Raw genomic sequence first — 25169 nt, 5'->3', positions numbered from 1 at the left:
ATGTATGTATAGTACCTAACCCCATGCTCTGACTGTCCCTGCCGGAAGCTGGGAGTGGCTGACAGGGGATGGATCACTTGATGATTCCCTGTTCTGTTCATATCCTTTGGGGCACCTGGCACTGGCCACTGTCGGAAGACAGGATACTGGGCTCGATGGACCTTTGGTCTGACCCAGTAGGGCCATTCTTATGTTCTTAACGCAATGCGTCTGATCTGTGTTGAAGCTCTAGCCACTACTGTGAAACGAACCACACAACTGGCATTGCAAAAACAGAAGAAACCTTCAACTTGGAAATTCAAGAGGAGGTTTTTTCTTAGCTATAATTTGCATAAAGTGATGCTAACACTAGCTGAAAGAGGAGCCATTAATAATGCCCCCAATGGAGGGCAGAACTAGAGCAGACCAGAAAATAGAACCTCTGCAGGCCAGGAAATTCTGACATTTTAAAATTTGTTCTCATTTCAAATCAGAAAGAAAAGTCAAAATGTCAGAAACATCAAAACAACCTGATCGAAACTTGATCATTTTGATTTTTTTATATTAGAACAAAAGGCAAAACAACCCAGTGAAAACAAATCATTTCCCACAAAAGATTTCAATTTCATCTCAGCCAACTTTCCAACATGACAGCTTCCCTTGGAAAATTTTCAACCAGCTCCCCTGGGAACCAAACACATCAAACAGGTCACTGCTCATCCAGCCGGCTCCCCGCCCCTGGGGGTCCTGCTTCACGCACAGGCTGCTTTTCGCTACCATTTTCCCTCTCCCCCTTTGGATCCCAATCAAACCCCAAACAACTCACATCACCGTCACCACTTCACAGGACAGCTCCTGCCCTTACAGTTAAGTATGTGCTTCAGCGCTTGGGCAGATCAGGACCAGAACGCTCAGTCCCGTACAGGATCAGGTCCTCAAAAAACATCAACGTTTTAGAGTATCCAGCCAGCAACTGCTTCAAGCGCCTTTCCTGGCCTTCGACTTTCCAAACTCTCCCCGCACTGGCAGTTCAGAGCCTGACTATCTCTGAATCATTACTTGGAACGGGGGAATTTCATAAAGCAACAGCATTAAGATGGTGCCATTTATTCATGCAGGGAACTGTATTATTAGATAAAGCAGGACGGCAAACAGTGAATTTAGGCTGCTTCCTAGCAGGCAACAGAGTTAATTATTGCAGTACAGAGCCACACTCCTGGGCGTGCCCATTATCCAATTACATCAAGTCCATACAACGAGGGGAGCGGTAATGGAGCCCTGTTCCTATCATAAAGGACCGATTAGCAGCACAAATGCAAAGACTCGCCCACATAGGAGAGGCAGTTCAACAGGTTTCTGCTGCTGCTCTGGTTCCGGCGACAGCCCTGCTGAAGTGTAAACGCTGCACATGGGGCTGTCACAGCCCCGAATTGTTCCCTGCATGATCGCATTCAAGCCCCGCTGGCAGCAAGGGGCTGGAGCTTTGGCTTCCGAGGCACTCAAGGGCTGCCGTGCCAACAACGGCCTACACACCAACTGCTATCGACTGTATGTACAACGGCCCAGCAGCCTCCAGACACAGACTGTTGGCCTAGCACAGCTCCAGAAATGCTAGCGACGGACACTTTCCTCGCTTGTCCAGCCTGTAACCTAACCCAGGAGGAAGTTACTCCCCACCCTGGTTCCTTTCCTGTACCATGGCCACAGGAGTCTGGACAAAGAGCAGCATATTTCAAAGTTGTTTTATAGGCACAGTTAAATGGAAAATTGGCCTGATTCCAGCGCAACAGGTTCATAGCACATGCGTTTTGGGAGCGCAAGAGAGCGTGGCTGAAATACGAGATTTTAGACAAGATCTGGGACCTCTGGTTCCAAGAAGATATCTCATTTCAGAGCGGATTCAAACAAATGAAAGAGAAAGGTCACAAAAACGGCAATGTTGCTTCTCTTGGAGAAAATTTGAAACTGACCCACTCGGTTTTTCCAAAATTGTTCACAATTAAAAAAAAAATCAAAATCATTAATTGGCACTTTTTGTTTCCTGGGGGGAACCCAACCCAACAGGTTTCAGTAAATGAAAAAACTGTCCAGAAGAACCCAACCAAGCAAAGAGTTTTCAGGAATGTTTAGATTTGGAAAGAAAAAGCCATTTTTCTAATTAAAAAAACCAAAACATTTTTCCCCCAGCAACTCTAATACCTATAAAAATCTACCAAAGCCTGGTTCTTGGGGCATTGCACGGCCACACTGGAGTGGGCCACAGCTGGGGCTCAGATCTGCTGGGAGCAGTTAGATCTGTAGAAAGAACGAGCAGTTCAGGGGAAAGATAGGAACGGCTTCGACAAAGCCTCCGGCGCTCTGCCCTCACCTGAGCAGACTGCTCTAGCTCATTCAGTGATTGTGCAGGGCAGCGGGCTCCCTCTGGCCCTACAGCCACGACAGACACTGACAATGCTGGTTTAGTGCCTGGGGACTACACTGCAGGAGTGCCATGGGCCCTGTTGGTTCCTGACTGGCAGGAGAGATGCTCCCACCAGGAAGGGGTACTGCACTGTTCACCCACACCCTTCTGCTCCCACCAAGGCACCTGTTCTCACTAAGAAGGGTGTGTCTGCAGCAGAAGAGCCCACAACCCACACGGAGGCCTGTGCTGACCACTCCCTGGGGCCTAAATCAATACGGCGTTGCCCGCTCTTGTGATTTAATCACGACTCTTGCCCTAGTTGGCGTTTTTCTTCCAGCCCCAGCTCCTGGCATCAGCTCCTGAAATATCACATTTAATTTAAAAAAAAATGCAAGTTTCCAGCCCTTGTAGCTGTAGAGAAAAGTTCGAAAACTGGACCCAAGGGCACCCGGGGGGCTCAGAAACCAGGGGACAAAATCCAAAATTTATAAATTAAAAAAAAAAAAAAACCACCACCACCACTTGTGGTTTCTAAGCCAGTCTCATGATTTGAGGCTTGACTCTAATACCTCAGCCAATGAGTGCCCAGAATTCTGACTGGGCTATTTGACAGACGAAGCCACAGACTCTCGCCAGGAACAGATACGGATTCTGGGCACACCACCCATTCGAGAGGTGGGAGAGGAGGCCTGCCTGGTTTAAGAACATAAGAACAGCCACACTGGGTCAGATCAATGGTGCATCTAGCCCAGTATCCTGCCTTCTGACAGTGGCCAATGCCAGAGGGAATGAACAGAAGAGGGTAGTTATCGAGTGATCCATTCCCTGTTGTGCACTCCCAGCTCCTGGCAAACAGAGGCTAGAGACACTTCAGAGCATGGTTTTGCTTCCCTGCCCATCCTGGCTAATAGCCATTGATAAACCTATCCTCCATGAACGTATCTAGTTCTTTTTTGAACCTGTTTCGGCTGGCCTGGGTTTCCAAGTGACGAACCTCTTGCTTGAAGGCCTCACAGACGTGGGTGCTTTGGAGGGAACTGACTGGAAGGAGGGCAAGGGTCTGGGGAAGCAGTTCTGCACATCGAGGGAGGTGAAGAGATGGCCTGAGCATCCTGGTGGAGTGGAGAAGTTGGAGTTGTTTAAGAGACAAGGTTCGGGATGGGGGCATGGCTGGATTGTGAAGGGCTTTAAGTCCCTCCCTGCCTACACTTAAAGAGGAGAGTGTCACTATCAGATCAGTGGGGGAGCATCTGCATGGAGTCCACTCTCAGAAATGGGGACCAGCTGGCACTGCAGGGCTCTCACTACCGAGCGGCAGCTGAGCGCATGCATGCCAGGATGTGCTGCCCGAAAGCCACCCTCCCATCCCTCTTCAGCTGTGCCATATTCATTAAGAATGCAAGCTAGCCCCTTCCCCCTCTGGGTTCCTATTCAGTGCCCATTGCCAGGATCTCTCAGAGCACAAGGGTCACCTGGCAGGGTGATTCCAGGCTGTCCACATGAACAAAGAGAACTTGATTTGAGGGGCCTGCCCCAAAACCCCGATATGGGGAGGACAGTGACTGATCAGACTCCCCACTCGGCAACAGACCACCCAGCATGGCACATTAGAAAGTGCCAGTCACTCCTCGGGGGCCTTTCCTGTCCCCAGGGCAGCCTGGTGATGAGCAAGAGATGCATCATCCTAATCCGACTGAGGATGAAGCCTTGACCTGACCCAGCAGTGCTCACTCTGAAAAGGTCACCGCTCCAGTAAATGCTGCGCCGAGAAGAAAACAAGGCCTAATTGGAAGTTGCTTCTATGGCAGACACAGGAAAAACATCTTTAACCGTCGCTCAAGTGTCAGTGCATCTTGGAAACAGGCATCTCCGATCCCTGGAGCATCCGCAAACACTAAAGCTAGTCTACCACTGTGAGCCTAGCGCTCACCTTTCATAACAGCCCCTGTTGCCTTCCCAGATTAAGGCTGGCAGGGAAGGGATGGAGACACCCCATGTCTCTGGCTCAGCATAAGGCCAACTGCACGGCGAGAGCAGACCTTAGTCCCACATTTGCTGTCTCAAGTAGATGGCGACTTGTGTGTGTGTGTGTGTGTGTGTGTGTGTGTCCCTTCGCAATGGACTGACTAGCTACCTGGGCTCTTTGCATTGCGGGGTGACAGGAAGCTGAACCCAGAATCAAGGCTAGGTATGGCAGGTCAGTGACACAGCGGGGCTGCCCATAGCAAGTGCCATCAGCCAGCAGAGAGTTTCACAGACCAACAAGAGTGCCTCCTACAGACAGCGGCAGGGCCTTGGGGTCAGCAGAAGTGGGAGCTACCGGAGGCTTCAGCCTGGCCCCCCGAAAGGCCTCACAGAGGGAGTCTGTTTTGGGAAGCACTGGAGGAGGGGCAGCACAGCAAGGGGGCACACTAGGATGCAGGGCAGAGAAGAGCAAATGGAAGAGTGGAGCTGGGACCATCAGCACAAAGGTCCCCCCTCTTCTGGGCTCTAATCCACTTACCCACCGGGACAGAGGGGAGAAACGGCACATGGACACACCTAGCAGCGACCGGGCAGGAGCACAATGGGTGCTGAGGGGACCGGCTGTTTTGCTTTATAGCCTGGAGAACACGGCTACGCAAATCCAATAGCTGTCGGCTGGCACGATGCCCTGCCCTGCCCCAGTCTGGTCACATCTCCCTGTCCACGTTCGCCGAGGCTTTCTTCCGTTGTTGCTGTGCGTGGCCATGGACAGACAGCGGGCAGAGTGCACGGGAACAGCCAGCCCAGATCAGAGCTGCGGCCCCTCTAGCTCAGGATCCGGCTTCCGACAGCGGCCAGCACCAGAGGCCTCAGAGAAAGGTGCAGGAAGATTCACATTGGGCTGACGTGGGATATCTGCCCTCCACAGGAACTATTAGGGGTGAGGATGAAACCTAGAGACTGAAACTCACACGTGGGAAGTTGAATCATTTCCCATTGTTTTTGTTAGCATTAATTAGCATTCCAGATAGCCTTGTTATACAGATAAACCTCCTGTCTCTCGTTTGGATCTTGGTATGTTTTGGACCTGAACCACTTCCTGTGGCAGTGAGTTCCACAGTCTAATTATGAGCTTTTCCTTTTATTGGTTTTCAATTTGCCACCTTTTCATTTCAATTAATGTTCTCTTGTTCTTGTGTTCCTAAAGACACCAGGTGACCAAAAACAACTATTTGTGCTGCCTTAAAGCAGATAGACAGCTCCAAAACTAAGGCTGGCTGGGATTCAAAGCCAATCCTTATTTTCCTTAGCAACGCCTGCTCCCAAAAAGATAGACTTATGTCCCTCTTTAAAGAGCCAGGAACGTTGATGCTGCCACCCACACAGGCTATTAAGCCAACTGCAACAGCAACCACAACCCATCCTTGACCCCCAGGTCGATCTTCACTTCCCTCCGTTGCTGCTGTCCTAACAGACACAACTATTTATGTTTTCTTAAATCTAAAATATTTAATCCTTCATGAGACAAGGAGCCTTACCATGTATTGGATTTATTGGTTATTACACACACATTATTATAGTAGACAGAAGACATTTCTCCAACCCCAGCACATAGCATTTTGAGATGCAGCAGCATCACCCAGGACAGTGGGAATCACAGAGAGAGGGAAGATCATCATCTAAAAAATGTTCCAGCAAGTTGGCAGCATCATTAACCTGCACGAACGAGCAAAGAGGAGTCACCCACGAAAGGGGAGACACATTGCTAATGAGTTCAGAGGGGCCTTGCATGGGAATCATCGTCTGGAAAGCCGGACCCAGCCCCTGCTGGAGTCGATGCAACGTCTGTCTTTGACTCAACCTGGCCCCTGGATCGGACCATTGTGCTGCCCCCTCTCTGCCTCTTCGATGCTGCAAAGGAGCCAAGAGCAAGGGTCTGGATTCAGGGAAGTTTCACCGGAGGGGGGGGGGGGGGGGGCAGGGAACATGGACTGTTGTAAAGCTTTGCCAAGTATTTAAGAGTTTCGAGTCTTTGCCAAAAGGGTTTGATTTTATAAGTCAATGAGATTTGGGTTCTCATCAGGCTGTTCCCGGCCACACCTAGGGTCAACCAGATCCCATGCTAAGCTACGGTCACTCTCCAGCATGGTACCAACTGACACGCTTTGCTGACTGGGAAACAGATTTAGCATTGGAGTAGTCTCACATTTCTGCCCTGCTCATCATCAGGGTGTCTGGGCACCAGCAAGAACGATTGTTATTCAAAAAGCGTATTCGAATACCAACGCTGCCCCCTGTGAGGGTTCTCCGGGTATGACAGCATGGGACACCGTCCTGTCACAAACAGCCGCGTCCAGCCGGGAGAGGATGGCTTTCGTCTCGTGCACCAGCACTGCTGCCCCTGGCCTGGGAGTGGGTCACGCCTGCGGTGCAGTGCAGGAGGCAGACGCGCACACAGTCCATGGATTGATGGGGGAAGGAGGATGCTCTGACAACCCACTCATGGTTTGTGGCTGCTCTGTCTGGCCCTGGATGGAGCCAGGAAGCAATGCCAGAAAAGGGAGCTCCACAGAAGGGAGTTCAGCGGGAGGGGAAGGGGACTGGCTTACCAGCAGTGTTATTCAACTCTTATCCCAGCCACAAGGCAGCCGTGCCCACCCCAACCCCTGACTAGTCTCCCAGCGCTGGCCCCTGAAGTCAGCAATGCCAGCTCTGCCTGTGGGCACCCAGTGCCCTCAGCATCACGGGCACATCCATCATCTTGGGGGTAGCTTAAGAAAAGCCCAGCCCAGTGAGACAAATGCCTCTTGGTTGCGCCCACCCCAGGGCTCAGATGAAACCTTTCCTAGCACTGCCCGCGATTACGGACTTCACCGGCCATTTATGGGACTGTGCTGCCACCTAGAGGGTAACGTGCAATTTGCCATCCCACCTGTTCACAGACTGCACTACTACATGGAGACAAACAGCCAGGCACGTCTTAAACACAAATGCTCACCGGAGGGTGGTTAGCATCTGGGCTGTCACTGTTCAACTCGCAACGCCGCATACAAATTATGCCACATTCAGGATTGGGGTTTCAGACCGACTGAGCGCTCGCAATGAGAGCAGAACATGGAAATTGCTTCCCGTGAAAAAACGGCGTGTTTTCGGGGGGGGGGGGGGGGGGAAATCTCCACTCAAACGAAGAGAAAAAGTCAAAACCACAACAGTTTTCACGGGAACAGATTTCCAGAAAAAGTCTGTGTGGGGACAGCCACAATGAAATGTTTCCGTTTGCCTGCCTGAAAGGGAAATTACCAAGAGCTTTACAGGCAGGCAGCATTTCCATCTTCCTGCTGGACACACCAGCTTTTTGGGAAAAATTCAGTTTCTCTGAAAATTTTCAGTTCTGTGAAAAAGGCATTTACTGTCAAAAATCACTCTGATGGGCAATTCCAGAGGCTCAGTGCCGCTGAAAAATCAGGCCCCAGAAGCCCGGGCTGGGGGAACAGAGCCAAACAGCCAGCAAGGTTCCTGAGGAGTCTTCAAGGAAGCTTTTTGGGCTCCGAGAACTGGCAGATTTTTCAGGAGACTTGTTTATTGGCACAGACCTCCCCTTCCTGACAAAACTTTCTTACTTGGCTGCTCTGCAGACTGGATCTCCCTCCCAGCCAGTCACATCTACCACGAAGGAGGGCAGGACAAGGGGCGATGGGTTCAAACTACAGCAAGGCAGATTTAGATTAAATCTCAGGAAAAGCTTCCCAAGCGTAAGAACAGTCAGCCAATGGAGCAGACGCCTCGGGAGGTCGTGGAAGCGCCTTCACTGGAGGTTTTCCAAAGGAGGCTGGAGCCATCTGTCCGGGATGGTTTAGACCCAACAAATCCTGCATCTTGGCAGGGGGTGAGACTCGATGGTCCCGTCTAACTGTATGGTTCTGTGATAGTGGACGTTGATCTTTTTGAAATATACATTTGCCCCTCATTCCAGAGGAGCAGGACACGGCTAAGCTAAGGCCTTTGTTTTAGCCGTTTCCATCCGGCTCAAGTGATGATCTTTAGGGCACAGCAACACCTTACCACTTTTCAAAGAGGTCGGTACACGGTACTCGGCAATGCTGCATGAATTAACTGTGTGGATCAAAAGGCTCTACTTAAATAGCTCCCCTCCTCCCATGAGAATTACAACCGGTCATCAAGAGCCTCTTGTACTCCCGGGTCACCACTCAATCTCGGGCCTTGGCTACACTTGCGGATTGCTGCAGGGCGTTTGTCTTTTCAGACACGTGTCATCCCGGTCTCCCAGCACAAACGCGACTCAGACCACATTAGCTGGAGCCAGCCTATGGCCATTTCAGCCTAAAAGCCCCAAAACAGGAAACTAAGGAGCCCAGAACAAGAGCTCTCTGAGCCAGCTCTATCCATTTCAACTCCAGCCCCCAGCGGTGGGATGCTCCGGCCTGAGTACTGACCAGGGAGCGTCTGAGCAACACAATCTCAGAATCTCCTCCTGGAAGCCAGATCTGCACTGCAGGGAGCTGTCAACTAGATTTCTGCCAAAGGCGCCACCGAGAACTGGGAGATCCCAGAGAGCGGGATTCAGCCCTCGCCATGGACAGATGAGATTAATGCAATAGTCTGAAGGCCAGGCTGGCCTTTGAGGTCGCGGGGTGGGGGGAAGGTTGTACGAGAGACCCAGCCGTTGTGGCCTGTCCCTTTAATACAGTTTTATATGCTTCCTGCCCTCTGCACAGGCCCCAGCTACAGAACTGGGCAGTCTCTTTATAATAAACCCCAGCCATTGAGACTAGCTACCCTGGGAACAGCCGCATGAGCAGTGACGTTAGCACCAGGCCCAGCCCTCCTTCCTTTCAGTGGGGCCACGCGTCACATTCAGTCTTTAAGAGAAACATCCCCCACCCCCACCCCCATGTTCTCAGAGTCAGCTTCTGTCCCTCCCAGACCAGCCAAACCCCTCCTCTCTCTGCTGGATCTAAAGACGTCTAGTCTTCAGCGGTTGGTTTCTCCTGCCATGAACATACACAGAGGAATCAAGATCCCTTACAAATGCTTGGCTGGGTTCTGCTAGCAGAAATGGACTCTCTGCCAGTGTATTTATTGGAGACAGAAAATAACCCTCTACAGAGCCCAAATGCCTTTCTTTTCTCTCACACCTTCTGCATTTGCACGTCCTGCGTGTGAGACACCACAAGGGGGCTCTGGTGCATCATGTTTCTTCCTGGAGATGCCGCCCTCCCCGAGTTTCCCTTATGTCCAGTATTAGTTGAGCGTGTATGCCCCATCTAGTGATTGCGGAGCCAGCCTGAAATGAACCTGCACGGCTTGGAGGATCCAGCACCCACCTGCTTTAATGGATTGGCTTGGCATGTTACCGTTGGCCCTGGGAAGCAGCCAGTGCACCAGAAGACTGTTATTATTTGCTTTGTGTTAGTGCTTAGAGACCCGCGCCCCAATGTGTTCGGTGCTGTACAAACATACAGATCCCTGCCCCCACGAGCCTGCAGTCTAAGTCTGAGAGACAAAAGCAGGACCCAGGAGATGGCGTGGGCAGGCTTGGAGCGGTCAGTTTAAATAGGTTGGCTCAGGAAGAAGAGGCAGTGGTCTAGCCAGAGAATTAAGAGGACGTTTCTTCCAAACTCACCACTAATGGGCACTAGCAGGGACGTGAGCAGCTCCAGCACATTCCGGCCGTGCGAAAGCACTCACACTCACACACGAGATATTTATGCCAAGGTTTCAGGGCAGCAAGTTACAATAGTGAGGGACTGGAGGAGTCTGCAGCTGCACAGCAGAGCCATGCACCTACCTACAACGGTGAGAACTTCTTTTTCTATATCCGCCTTGATGTATATCCGTCCCCTGCGCTCAGTGTGGTCCGTTCCACATAGACTCGGGACGTTCATCACACAGCGTTTGTGGACATTCATCATACAGGCTGCACAGAAGGAAACAGAAACACTTACTCCACAGCAGGGAGATTACAAGATTACATCCCCACAGTCAGCTCCTAGCACGCCTGAAAGTTCTGAACAGAGCGGGGTGAAAAGAGATGGGCAGGATTGTGGGGCAATCTGGTACAAATACCGATACAGGCCCCGGTTCTGCCTATAGACCTTTGGAGCTGTGCAGAGTCCCGCTGGGTAGCGTCAGCGGGGTTCTGCATGTGCACAGAGATCCACCGGCATGCCCCTCATTGCAGGATCAAGGCCAGAAACATTGTAGTGCTTTTTGTGCCAGCTTTAACCACCATGTTGGGACTTTTTTCCACTGATTGGATTACTTCTCCCACAATGCCCATGTTGCAATACTACGCATTAGGTTGAGTTTGTCAGTGGACAACAGGAAGGGAGAGAGCAGGTGCACGTGTTGAATTTGTGCAACAAAATGATGTCTACTTGGTGACATTTTAGAAGTGATCATTGATTAGCAGTGCCTGCACCTATCAGCAAGTTTCTATATGGATGGGAACCCCAGCACTACATAAATATTGGCATGTGCAGGCCCCTGGACAGGTTTCCCATTAAAGCAGATGTTCGGTATTCATCACCAGTTCTATTAGTTACTGCATATCCCCATTGTAACAGAAATGCCATTTGCTTAATTAGCATTTGAGCAATGAAAAGATCTGTCTGTCATTCCTCCCTGCTCAATTCCACCAGCTATTGTACCTCGACACCCACGTGAGCAGAGAAAATGCTTTCTAGAAGGGGCTGCTGAAATCAGAGGGCATTTTGTCACCTCCATGGGACAGCCACAGGGTGGCGCTAAAAGCCAGCATAGAAGGAAGTCAGACTCCGAATATATGGTTTGAAATCATCTCAGGTTTTCCCTCTGGCTCCCCCTGCACCCGTATAAAGCCATGTCCCCACAATTCTTCACACTGTCCCCTGTCAATGGACAATAGACATGATCCCTCCACTGCAGGGCTAAGAGTCAGGCGGGAGCTCAGTCTCTTTGGGTCCTTAGATGTTCAGCCGCTGTTGAGGCAGAGAAGGGGAGTGATTAGTGGCCAAGGGGACAGAGATCCCCGTCCCACTCAGGAATCAAAGCCTCACAGCTTGTTTCATGGCGGAGACTGAACCACCATTAAATGGTATGGGCCTCTGATAACTGCCAGACTGTGCTGGATTTGAACCCATGAGCGAGAGTTGAAAGGCCCCCTAGCCCATGACAAAGCCTCTGAACCACCCAGCTCTAGAAATAATCTTTACCTTGGGGACTGTACACCAGCTTTCCTAGGGGTTGGGGAAAGGGAACGAGGAAGAAAAAAAAAATGCTGGAAAAATCTCTTGCCTCCTTTTCAATGAACCTTAAAAAGGACTGGCCAATAAGGCTGGACTACCAAGAGAGACTTAGGCCAACCAGGGACCTCCGCTGCGCTTCCTCTTCCAGAGCCCGAGGCCATTCCGACCCGCTTTCCACCCCAGCAGCGAGGCGTGACCACTGGGTGGTACCTGGGTGACACACCGTGAGCATGAACATCAGGGGCAGGGCGGGGGTTTCAGTCGTGCTGGTGGCCTGCATATCCTGGATCTCTGCTCTCTGACCAGGGACCTGGGAAAAGCTCCCTCCCCCACACACGTCAGAGGTCACTTCCCATTTTAAGCCTTCTGAAGAGTCAGGTGGGGAAAGGGGAAGGTGGAATTTAACTCCAATGACTCTGACTGATGTGTGTAAGAGAGTTCCTGATTTGTAGTCCCCTTTCTGCTGTGCCCTCCACGCATCCATCTAGCCCTAGCCCGAGCTCTCGGAGGCAGGGGCTGCCCCCTCCCCAGCAAGCATCACAAAACACAAATAGTAACTCGTGTCTACTACAATGTGCATTTCACCCTAATACACTGTAGTCCTGCTTGGAGCATTGAGACAGGTTGAGACATGAAGTGAAATCCCAGCCCCATTGAAGTCAATGGAAGTTTTGCCCTTAGACTTCAATGTGGTCAGGAGTTCTTCCCTGGCATGTGCCCCAGACCACCGGAGATTTGCCCTGCCCCTTTATATCAGCCGTGGCCGTAACACAGAGCTTCACTTACTGTCACATTTCATCCCTTGGTGAATGAGTCCATAGAGTAATGAGCCACAGTGGTCACAGAAGGTGGGACTGGAGTACGTGTGGATTTTAAATTTGTGCTTGCTCCTTGGATCCTAAATGGGAAAGGAGAGAGAGAGAGACCAAGATAGATCATGGACTTATACCAAATATCAGCATGTAGCCCCCACCCTTGGCATTTCACGAGCAGAGACAGGGCTTCAAGGCCACATCCAACTCCCACTGATTTCAGTGGGAGCTGGATCAGGTCCATAAAGATCCAGTCACATTTCATTAAAAGCAACAAGTTAATTTATTTGATATATTAGGTCTTAACCTGGAAGCCTGGAGGGTGAAAGTCACCCCTGGGCAGAGAGCCAGCACAAAGCCTGTTCTACTGGATACAGGTTCTTACACCGCACTCGCTAGGCCTAGTGAACTATTAGTGGCAAGGTGGCAAAAGATATTCCAGATCTCCCTCCGTGTTCAGACCACACAATAAACATCCTTATGCTCTGAAGCCAACCAGTAGCCTGTCTACTCTTAGGGAATCAAGTAACTCAGAAGAAGAAACTAATCCTATTCATTTGAGGTTTTTAAGCCAACTATCCGCTTTCCCCAACAGCCCAGCCCCCAAACTAAGAGACTCCCATTTACTCTGGGCACCAATTCCAGTGCTGGAAGAGATTTTCCATCTAGCAGAGGCTGAAGCCAGACCAATTCCAGCTAGAAATAAGGCACAAATTGATACCGAGAGGGCAATTAACCCTGCAAACAAACTGCCAAGGGAAGTGGTGGATTCTCCATCTCTTGCCGGCTTCAGATCCCGGCTGTTTGTCTTCCTGGCAATGACGCGCTGGGCAAACACAAGTTATTGCACTCAGTACAGGGGTACATGGGGACATTCTCTGGCTTGTATCCTACAGCAGGTCAGACTAAATGATCTAATGGTCCTTTCTGACCTTACGCCCCATGCGCTCTGTGAACCTAAGATACTGTGACTACTGAAAGCAGTTGGGATGCTGCTGCAGGAGGTTCTGACAGTGTTGGACAGTAATACTCTTATGAAGTACAGCAGCCCAGTCCGAAGACACAGTAGTGTCCAGCGTAAATCACAAATAGTAGTTCCATTTTGCGGAGGCTTTGGACATTTCCAAGTTTGGTTTTGTTCCAATCTGGAATGAAAACCAAAATCTTTGAGATTCTCACCAACTGGGGAATACCGCCCGGGCTCTGCGGCAGTCCGCCTGGTAGGCTCCCCAAGCCCGGGATGGCTGGAGTACCCAGCTCTAGGGCCGTCCTGCATTTGAACGGCCAAGGAGCCAAGTGGGTGAGCTAGCAGAAAACAGGCAGGGTTTTGTCCTGGTCCTGCCTGGGTTCCGCTGCAGCTTCACCAAAATAGAACCAACCCTGCAAAATGTTTCAATTTCAACAAAAGTCAGAAAATCCCAACAAAATATGTTTTGCTGGAGTTTTTCCAACCAGCTTGAGCCATCACACCTAATATTGCCCAGTGCCAGTCTTTGCCCCCGTTTGGGTGAGGAATGGGGTACAATCCAGTCAGGGTCGTGCCTTGTTCTCTCACTGTATCCATTACCCCTTTCCCTACCAGTGTTACTGCTGTGTGGGGGAACCTGTATGATTACAGAGGTTGACAAGAACAAAAATAGAACAATGGCAAATGGAAAACAAAAAGCAAGCGCTGGCAGCACGAAGGGTTTTTTCTGCAGCCTCCTCCTGTGTAATTGAAGCTTGATTAACCAGCCCACTTTAAGTTTTATTTAGCTGCAATCCGTCCCGGAGAAGTGTCACTCAATAGCCATTTATAAACTCTGGCTTTAGTTTTATTACGGTGAGAGCGAGAGCCTCACACGCCGTTTTGATAGCCACAGCTCAGGGTACCCCACTGAGTTAAAATTCTCAGAAATCCTAATTAGATTCTATGCCAAATCTTGCTGGGAACGGCACCTGCCTCCTAGACTCCATTGTGTAGGCAAAGGGAGGATGTAGCCACCCCGAAGGGGTAGAATTTTCCCACCACTGGGAACTTTGCAGGGAATCCCAGAGAAGGAGCCCAGCCCCTTCTCCTGCATCAACTCAACTGCAGGCAACGTTGGGGTTGGGCAGGACAAAGACAGATCCGTACCCTAGGACGCCCCGTTCTCCTTCGGTTTCTTTTCTCTGCCTGTTACGTGGAATAGCATCACACAGAGCTCCAAGGTCGTTCCTCCTCAGCTGGGAGCCTGTGGCGTTTTACAGCGTAAAGAGAATTCGCCATCAGCCGCATCCCCCTTTCCGTCGGCTTTACCGGGGGTTTGCATCACTCTTTCCCACAGCGTTGTTTCCAGAGCGGGAGGCTTCACTACATCACACGGAGATGCAATTCACGACCAGTGCGCCTCGCTTGTCCAATGGGCTGAGTTTGCTCAGAAGCATTTCTCTGCTTCCCTCCAAGGAAGACGGGGGAACACTGGGGCAAACCCCAGTCAAAAGGTCATCAGTTGTCTTCCTGACACTGCTGCATGTTCCCCAAACCTCCCCGCTCTGAGCAGAAACTGAAGCACACACGGGCTGCTAAACTAGTGACACCTCTGGTTTCACTTCTGAGAAAACAAGCTGCTCCTGTTTGCTTTTAGCGGTCGGTGGCGTTCTCCCCCAGTCTCATCCACACGGCTTAAGACTTTACAAGCAACTCCCAGGAGCATTTCTTACTGGCTTTGCTTGGAGCAGAGCAGGAAAACATTCGCTACTAGATCGGGCTGCTCGTCTTGGCCTCCCTCGACCCCAAACGAGCTCACAGAAGGAATGTGAGGTACCAATACGCCCAGGGAGCCTTGAGATCATGTTGGTGAGATTCCCTGGCAGGGGAAGCCCATCCAAGGCCTGGCCTGAGTGAGGCCTGGACACATGGCAGCCGTGCTGTCGCTGGGAGAAGAGGGCCAGGCCGGGAGCAGCAGCAGCAGCATGTGGCAGGGACAGTGCAAGTCCCCTGAGCCTTCTGCTGGTACCTGGGACTGGCTGGGCGACTCAGGGTCTGGAACATGCTGAGCAACCGCCAGCAACACGAATACACACCCTCTGCCCACCTCAGTGCTGTTTGCACCTGGTATTGGTGCCTGATACTGGGCAGCCACCCCCAGTGATCAACAGCGGGGAGCACTGGAAGAGCTGAATTTGGAGTCTCCTGGATATACAAGGAGGAGATCTCAGCAGGATCCTCCAGGAGGGGTCCTCCAGGTTGGAAGCAACACCCCACTCTGGTCTGAAACAACCCAAATACTGTTAACATTTAGGGGCATGTTCCCAGACCTGGTTCCTGGACTTTTGTGGCTGGGCCTCAGCAAGGACTGGCATTCCTGGAAAGACAGGGTCGATTTCATTATTGGTTAATTGTTTGTGGGCTTGGGGGCGAGCTGCTCTTGGCTCAGTCTTTTGAGCGGACTATATTTCTAATGGATGGGCAAGGTGTCCTGAAATGAGGAGCCATCCCTTTTCTATAAATTGTAACTTAAAATAAACACATAAGAGAAAGCATGGAGTTGAGAATCACCTCCCTGGCTCAGCTAAGCATGGCTGTCAACACAGTACATGCTCCTTAAATTAATTTTCTCAGCTTTATTGCATTTAAGCTTTCAGTTGACTAATCACTTTGATACACTACAAGTTTCCATTCATGATACCCCAGGTAACTCAAATGACATTGGAGAGATGGGCAATAACTGAACTGCACTTAATTCAGTCTGCTTAAGTGCAAGATACTGGATGCATGCTTCAGCAAATTTAATTGCATTTGAAAACTGAAGAAGTCTCATACATTACTCTAAAAAAATGTATTTTAGATTTATAACAAAAGACACTTCCTTTTAATAGCTGGGCTTGTCATCTGGATAAGAAGCAGCCTGGGAGGATGAGGGTTAACAACAATTAACCTGTCTCCTGGAAACCTCAGTATCCCAGGAAAGCTAGTTCATTAAGTAATACTGCACTTCTGAAAAGCTCCTGCGCTCCCAGGAGAGGCAATGAGCCATCGCAGAGATTTCAGAGAAAAAGACAAACTCTGATTTTAGCACAAAAGAGGGAAAGGAGAAATTTTCAGACTTGTGAAAACTTAGTGATTGGAAAGTTAAACAAAACCAATCTAGTTGGCAGCTCCTTTGCGATGTGTGTGTTCAAGTCTCTCTCGCTCCCTGTGGCTCACCAAGTCACTACTGGTGCTGCTGTTTAGCGGCCATGCTGCCCCTACAGCATTACTTAGCCAATCGGAAAATGCCGCATGGCCCCGACTCAGAATTCACGGCGGCGCTGCTGGACGAACGAAGAGGAGGAAGTAGACCATGAAGAAGCAAAGGCTGCCGCTCAGGAAGATGTGATTTAGTCTAGTCCAAGTAACTGGGCTCAGTCCAGGAGTAACAAGGTGAAATTATGTGGTCTGCATTGTAGAGGTCAGACGAGTTGGTCCCTTCTGGCTATCAAGTCTATGAATATGAATGGGTAAACACAAGCCATTTCTCACAAAAATGGTGAGAAGAAAAAAAGAACACTCTGAAAAATCCATTTACTGCGTAAGGAACCTTATGGATTTAGTCGGATACAACTTTCCCCTGCATGGAAGTCCTTAAAAGTCACCCGTATTTGATTTTTCTAATCTCAGCTCTATTTGTGTGGAAGCTCAAAATAATCACTCTAATCAGCTTTGGCCTGCACAAGAAGGATCTCTTTATTTCTGGTTCATTCCAATCCCAATGTACCTGTGTTTGCACCGTGCAGGGACCGATTCAGACAGCTGTCTATATGAGGCTGATAGGTCAGCGCCTGAGAATCCGGATGTCAAGCTCAGCGATGGAACAGAGACAGCTGACAACAACAGGATCAAGTTCTCCAACCCAAGAACCAGAAATCTATCATTTACTGAGCGCCGGCAGTGTGGGGGCAGTCAGCGTCTAAGGAGCCATGGACCCTGCTTTTTATTGTCCGTGTTCGGTACAGAAAGCCACTCAGACACAGATCGTTGCGCCAGAACGAACTGCAGGGAGAGCAGGCGTCTTGCAGAGGTTATTTCCGAGAGGCTTGCTGGAAGAGTGCAATCCGAGGAGCAGAAGGAAACTCGCTGTGCACGCTGCATTGGACGAGTCAGATCAGCAAAGTACAATTGCTACTCAAGGGAATACTCACATGCAAGGAGATATCACACCTCCACCCTCCCTCCATATAACGCACACACGCCCCTCATGGCCAACAGCAGGGATCTGGGCTATTCCCTCCTTATTCTGAGGAGCTTGCCATCAAGCAGTCAGCCCTTGCTATGGTATAGACGCTGGAGAGAGTCATTGCCAAGTTGCTTTACAGGGTTGTGCTGGGATTAGACTGGCTCCAGTGGCTCTGTGTCAGAAAAGACAAGACACTTGAGAAGATTAAAAACTCCCGTGAGCCTCCCTGAGGAAAGGCGGCCTCTTCTAGGCCAGCCAGCGGAACACAATGGGTACGCACGGCACACCTCATCCACAGAGAATCACAGACACAGACTAAAGCCCCGAGCAGGGGTAGCCTCGGACACAGCTACTAAGACCCAGGGGCAGAGGACAGAACGCTGACATTTAATAGAGTCGGCTCCTCGCCCTCCCAGCACTTACACCCCTCTCCTCTTTTTGAAACCTGAAAATAGGCAGTGCTTTCCCAATCCCCGTCTTTCCCACAGGAACGGCAGCCACCTGTGGTGACCAGAGCTCAGAGCTGGATGGCGACGGTATCTAGGCGGGGGACAGGCCGAAGGGATGCCACCTCCTTTGTACTACGGTAGCCTCCAAAGGCCCCTACTTGGCGTGGGGGCCCCTTGGGCTGGCACTGCGGCACCCAGCACAGACGAAGACGGCGTTTGTTATTCACTTCCCCAGAGAAGCCCACTGGCGAGTGCTTTGTTGGGCTCCCGCCCTGGGGCGGGGTGAGAGATGGCCGTTCTCCCACTTGGCCCCACTGGGTTTCCCTGACATGACAGCAGCATGTGCCGAGGCCTCTGCGAAGCTCGATGTGGTGTTTCTAGGGGTGGCTGGTGCAGTCCACAGGACAGCTCATTTATTCCACTCAGGTTCTTATATGGCCCTGGCACCATGACATCCGAGTGCATGAAGTGATATGACTGACACCTGTCACCTGGAGTTCTTTCCTTGCGTGGTCTCTCTTCCCCTCTCCAAGGATAAGTTGTATCTAGGGTGATTATTCCTATTTTTGAAAAACTACATATTCTCTGGCCACTGTGCTCTGGGTGTACATTAGCGAAAGCAGGTTGGAGCAGTGCGCCTGGCACGTGGAGGGGAAGGTGGGAGGTGTGGGATGGTCCTTACCTCCTGGGGGAGTCCACTTCCCTGGCCCCAGGGCAGCTCTGTCTCCTGCAGAGACAAGCTTTCCCCTTGCAGTGAGCAGTTCCCCTGGGTTGGAAGAGTGGAGTTGTCCTGGGTCCTCGTCCCAGAGGCTGAGGCAGTCTGAGGCATCCTCGCCCAAACTGTTGCATAAGGATCGAGACCTTGACTTGATGTTCTACTAGAAACCAGTAAACAGAGCAAAGAGTCGTGTGATGTGCTCATGGTTGCCCACATCGGCAAGGAGATGAGCTAGAGCATTCTGCACTAGTCAGAGCAGAGGACTGAGTGCTTCATGCCCAGGTATATTCCACTGCCCGAGGGGAGATGACAGGGGCATTAAATATCCCAGGCCAGTTCATCATCCTCCAGGATGGGACGGAGTCTCCCAGCCAACCGGATATGGCAGAAAGCATTACCTGCACCTGCTGGAATGCAAGAGCTCCATACTAGGGAGAAATCTAGGAATCTTCTAAACTATGGACTGAATTGACCAGTTGTGGGTGTTTCCATCTGCCACCTGCATCACCTCCAACCAGCTGCTCTTCTTCCATGAGCGGATGTCATTCGAACACTGGTCCAGCTGGGGGACAGTGGTTTGGTCATATATTGTTAAGGACAGGTAGATCCGTGTGTCTCATCTGCATATTGCAACACTAGAGTCTGTCATCTTACCAAGTATCAGGGGGTAGCCATGTTAGTCTGTCTCTACAAAAACAACAAGGAGTCTGGTGGCACCTTAAAGACTAACAGATTTATTTGGGCATAAGCTTTCGTGGGTAAATACCTCACTTCTTCAGATGCATAGAGTGAGGTTTTTAGCCACGAAAGCTTATGCCCAAATAAATCTGTTAGTCTTTAAGGTGCCACCGAACTCCTTGTTGTTTTTGTCATCTTACCAGCTCTAGTGGCTGCAGGTAGATGTTCAGAAGGACCGGAGACAAAATGATCCTTATGGGACTCCCCAAATCAGGGGGCTAGTGGTAGAAGTGCAGCTCCTCACCCCTACTCTTTGGGTGCCTCCCTCCAGGAAAGACTCCAGCCATTTGAACGTGTTCCCCAACTCACCTGTGGAACCAGGCTGTCATGGGGGGGGAGGGGTGGCAAGGTGACTAGGAGGCAGTGCAGAAAGTCTCTGGACAGATGGCTGCGTCCTATGGTACAGGTCCAGGGATCTGTGGGTTCTGTAGACCAAAGCCCTAAGTGTTCCATGGAGGGCGACCCCTTCACCTTCATTACCCTGCTCAAGGTAATGACATGAAGGAAAATTGATGGCAAACAGAGTTGCTGTCCCCCTCCCCAGGAGTAGCTCACCGAGGGGATGCTATCGTCATACAGGGACAGATTGGAAGCAGAAGTGCTGGAGAGCAGAACCTAAACCAGTTTCTAGAAGCGTCTATATTTCAATTTGCTCTTGCAGTCAGCAGAATTCTAGGGGAATCAGCCCCTAGCACTCTACCCACCTTTTCCATTTCTAGATGATTAGGGTCAGTTATGCTATAGATTCAGGTGGGTCATCTTCAAACAGGTTATTTTGAAGGCTTCTATCTTCAGGCCTGAATCAAAGAGACTAGTTGGGGTAGGGGGGTAAGGTATTGCGAACTTGCTAAGCCATTCGCACCTAATACAACATGGCAGAGTCCTCAGTGGAGGAAGAAATTTAACCCTATTCAGAGTTAGCCTGGGAGTTTTCCTGGCCCTGGTTTGAAAGACAGGACAGTATGTGCATAGCACATTGCCCTCTCAGTAATTTCAGAGAAGTGATGGATGTCTGCTTTGCTGAATCTCTCCCCTTACTTCCTGGATGTCCTACTGCACATCTGATTTTTACTTGCTCCAGAAAATGGAGGGGGGAAATTGTATCCAAACAAACAAAAATCATCCTTTTGGCATGATCAAATCCCCCTCATCCATTAAAGCCTTAAATCTCTAGGCCGGAAAAACAAACAGGGTCTGGAAGAGAGTCAGAAATGGATGGTTTGCCATATTAATTCAGCTGAATTACTCTGGCTTTATCAATGCAAGGAAATCATTTCTCTGGGCTCTCTCGTGACATTTAAAATCTCAGGCTGCAATCGCCAGCGTCATTTGCATGGCTTCACTCCCAGTTCTGTTTCTACAGTCTCAAAAAGGAAAGGAAATCCTACCTGAGAGCCAGGCTCATCTCTGCAGAGGACAGGTGCGCTGGCACAGCAGCTGTGGCAGGGAACGAACGCCTCTTTCCTCCTTTATTCTGAGGTGCTAGTGCTATTGGTGGCAAAGAACATCTGGTGGGCGCCCTACTTGTCACAGCTTCTTTCCCCCCAGTGGCTTGCACTAGCATTTAGCCTGATTTGGTCTGATGCCACCCATCATAATTTTTTATGTCTCTAATGTTACGCTCTTTATCTCCTTGGCAGCAGAGGGGCAGAGGGGAGGCTGTGAGCAATGCTTCCCTGTCACTGAAGTTCAACGTAGCATACAGATAAGCAAGGATTGCTGTGCTTTCCTTAGCTGCATCTTCGGCTTAATCGCCTAAGTAACAGAATAATTCCCAGAAGGCAAACTCTCCCTCCATGGGTTATTCCTGAATGAGGGAGCATAAACGCCCCACGCAGACTTTCCTAGGACTTGTTCTGCTGGAGGTTGGTTAGCGCCTGCTTCCTTCTCCAGCCAAAGAGCTGAAGCACCACCGAACACGTCCGAGGACTGTCACTTTCCACCCCTCACCTCCACACCCCTCAGCTCAGACCCTTGGACCATCATTAGGAATAGGAGCACGGAGACAATTCTGCTGATGCACCCACTCGGACGTAGAAAGACCATAGCAAACTGACAGAGCTCATAGAGGGGCAGGGAAACAGCAAAATGTTTCCCTGTCAAATCTTGGCGTATGGAGGCTGATACCACTCTGGGACCACATGTGAGAAACGGCGATTTCTCTCTGAATTCCACATTCCTTCCTGGAGACAGATTGATCTGCTCAGGCAAACAAAAGCTTCAGTCATTCATAAAAAACAACTATCCAGAACTGGATGGCTTTCAAGTTAGCTCACAAATGAAGGCTGAATTCCCGCTGGACGAGGAATTTATGGTGGAAAAAGTGACGGCATTTCAGTGATAAAATTGCAGATGGCACAAACTGCAAAAGGAACAGCACTAAGTGCAATTGAAAACCCACACATTAACACAAAGTGTGTTTATACACACACAGCAGGGGCAATAGCAGGGAAAGCTGCCCCATGCTGCTCCACCAATGTGACCCCAAACCTGGTAGAGAAGGACCTACCCTGGGGGAAGGAGAATTTGCCTCCATGGTATATTCAGTCCTTGGCCTGTGCTAAGCATCCCAGAGGAATGTATTGCGGTGACGGTTTGTGTGTTGACATCTGCATAGCAGAAGCTAGACTCTCATTGTCAACTCATTCCACTCCAGCCAGCCAACACGTGACACTCTAGTCATCACCAGATTAGAATGGCAACTAACTCCATATCTCACTACACATCAGTTGCTCCTTAGTGCCGCTGCTCACAACAACTTAACTACCAACTTCTTCTACTGCGTTTAGGCGAGCGTGCTGCAAAGCTGCCACAACCAAAACCAACATATACAGGGCTGGGTGACGGTTGAAACCCTTTCTGTCGGAAAATGCAGCGTCGGCAACACCAAGCCATGTAGTGAACTCATGTTGGCCTCACCAAATTGGGTCGAAAAAAGTTCTGCGGAAGCTGAAACATTTCATTTCAACGCTTTCAAAATGAAACACCGCCATGTTTGGAGCAGAGATTACTTTGTTTTGAAATTTCCTTCCATTTTAAAATTACAAAACCATTTAAAACAGCTCAAAATCAAAACGTCACATTTTGCTTTGGGACAAACACAATATTTTGTTCGAGCCAAAACCAAAAATTGTTTTTATTTTTATTTTTTGGAATTGCCAGCCAAGTGACCCATCCGCTAGTCACACAGCTCTGGAAGCCCCAAGGCTTCGCTGTCGTGGGTTTTCTCTTTGGGATAAAAGGCCAAAGGGTAGTGGCTCATTGTGAATATCCAGAAAAAGGGGAGCAGGTCTAGCACCTGTCTCTGCAGGCTTCTGTACCATCACCTAACAGCTCGGACAGTGGAAACACTCGGTAGGTAAGGAGCCTCAGGGACCCCCACGCCACAGGACATGAGGCCCACAGAGAGCCCAACTGACAGGCCTGATTGGCCCCGGGGTGCTGGAACAATGTGTCTAGTGGGGGTGCTGAGAGCCATTGCACCAAAACTGTAAACGCTGTATGTGATGGAAACCACTTCAAGCCAGGGGTGCAGCAGCCCCCCTATTCCAGCACCTATGGATTGGCCCAAATGTACTAGTTAAGCCTGGGGAGGATACAGGGAATAGGTCTATGCAACTAGGTGGATCCCCAGCTAACTGCTGTTACAGACCCTGCTTCCAATCCCTGATTCCTGATGTCAGCTTTACCTCCTGGCTCCAATACCTGGTTTCTGACTCAGCTTTGTCTCCTGCTTCTGATTTCTGGTTCCTGGCCTTACCTCCCAGCACCAATGCCTGGCTCCTCACCTCCTGACTCTAGCCCCGGGTTCCCAACCCCGGGTTGACCCACTTCTCCAGCTCCTGACGCGTGCTCTGGCCGCTGGGCCGGCCGCCCACAACCCAGCCCTGACACTATCACTTCAAAGGAAGCCAGAAAGAGCCTCTGCTGATTTTGCACTACATATTTGAAGGGCATCTGAAGCATTCCTCCAAGGGTCTATTGTTGTTGATCAGTCGCTGTTTGAGAGATTTAAACTTCGACTAGACCGCTGCGGATAAAGTGATGGAGAGACTTAATCAGGATTGCAAAAGATTTGCCTCATATAAACCAGGAAGAGAAATCTGACCAGCCCCCACATATCTGCACAGTCAGGGAGACAGGAGCAGTGTGCTGAGAAGTGAAGGGGCAGGAGTTGGGGGGGAGGTGGCAGTGTGTGCGGGGACACAGGAATGTCTGGAGGGACGCTTCAGTCTTCCGTTTATTTTCCAGACTGCAAGACCCTAGATGTTCTGTAACATCTGCAGTCTGGCCTCCCCAACGGCAGTATCAGACCTTCAGAACAACCCTATTTTCATTTCAAGGAAAGGTGCAAGTTCCAACTTGGGAAGGTTCATGCTCTTGCTTATTGATCAGAGACTTTTTGTCTCGACTTGCCAGGAGGCTAACCGATACAATCTGATCATGAGCCAGCTGGTGATGACTAGATTCAAAAGCTTAAATGCCTTTTTAGTGAACACTGCGAGCGTCTCTTTCATTGTCACAACTGCCTTCTTCTTATCGACTCAGCGGAGCTCCATGGGAAAACCCTTGGCCAGAAGTGGTACTGGCTTCACCCGAATCAGCAAAAGCAGCAAGTTTCCTCCAGTGAGTGGTAAGATATTTAGATCCAAATATTCCACATGAAACCAAGGGGCAAGCGGCAAGGGCTGTGCTCACCCCTCGTGCAAAGACCTGGAGTCTGCACATTGGCAAAGCAGTTTGCAATTTGGGGTTTTTCCTGGAACTGATCTCTACCCCGGATCACCAGGTTGCCATGTTCTCCAGTGGCCCAAGAGATTGTGTCCCACTCCCACCCCCGAGGGTATGGAGAAGTGTGGTAAGATCTGTATCAGTCACCTCCACCATAACCTACTTGACTTGGTTCTTCCCTTCAGTGCCACACAGATTTTCTAGACCTCTTCACGTAGGGCAGACCAAGGACACATTCATCCATGCTGCATGGGCTGCCAATCCCCTTAGAGGTGCTGTTCAAACTCCTGGGTAATTCATTACAGCCCTAAATCTTCTAGGGCCCAATAATCTCCGACACCCCCTCCACCCGCTACATCCATGGTATCTGAACTGTGGGTGCAGGAATCCTTAGGACAACGGGTCTCCTGGCTAGTTATCCCTGGGTCGGGTCTCTTCGGCGGAAGTTTGACTAGGTGCTGTGGTAGCGATGTTTTGTTGCCAGTTTTCAGAAATATTTCCTGGGTCTAATTATGGAAATTGAACCAAGATGTCATGGCAACAGATTCCTCCTAAGTAAGAGTAATCAAAAAGAATGGGCGGTGCCTTTAAAGAAAAAGCTGCTCTTTTCCGTAGGGCTGAGACATGCACCCAGGGGCTGACACTGCAGAGGCTTCTAGCATGACTGCAGTTGGGACTGGGATCTTTTAGCTCCAGAGCTGCCGCAAATCCAGCCCAATGCACGCTGGAGTGATCTATGCCTGGCCTGAAGATGTAAGCTTGGTGGACCTTTGGTCTGACCCAGTATGGCCGCTCTTCTGTTCTAAGCTGTAATGTGCATTGCACAATGGCAAACATCTTCATTGTACTGGGCGGGGGTGCGAGCAGCCGGATGAGAAGCTGCCCTGCGAGGCAGCTGGCAATTAGAGGAGCCACACAGAACTACCCGGCAGCATGCCAGTCTTCTGTC

At 50.3% G+C, this 25169-nt stretch overlaps 1 protein-coding gene across 4 annotated transcripts in view; it reads right to left on the bottom strand.

Moving 5' to 3' along the window:
- PRKCB (protein kinase C beta) overlaps positions 1–25169 on the bottom strand; it is a 235275-nt gene that overhangs the window by 93543 nt on the left and 116563 nt on the right. For all 4 annotated transcript variants that reach the window (XM_005288918.3, XM_005288917.4, XM_005288920.5 and 1 more), the window contains 2 exons: positions 12382–12493; positions 10158–10286 (listed from right to left, as the gene is read on the bottom strand). In XM_005288918.3, coding sequence (XP_005288975.1) covers positions 10158–10286; positions 12382–12493 — 241 coding nt within the window. The remainder of the gene's footprint in view (positions 1–10157; positions 10287–12381; positions 12494–25169) is intronic.

This window comes from Chrysemys picta, chromosome 10 (assembly GCF_011386835.1).
Source record: "Chrysemys picta bellii isolate R12L10 chromosome 10, ASM1138683v2, whole genome shotgun sequence".
Taxonomy (NCBI): Eukaryota; Metazoa; Chordata; order Testudines; family Emydidae; genus Chrysemys; species Chrysemys picta.
This window is presented reverse-complemented; position numbering and strand designations above follow the sequence as displayed.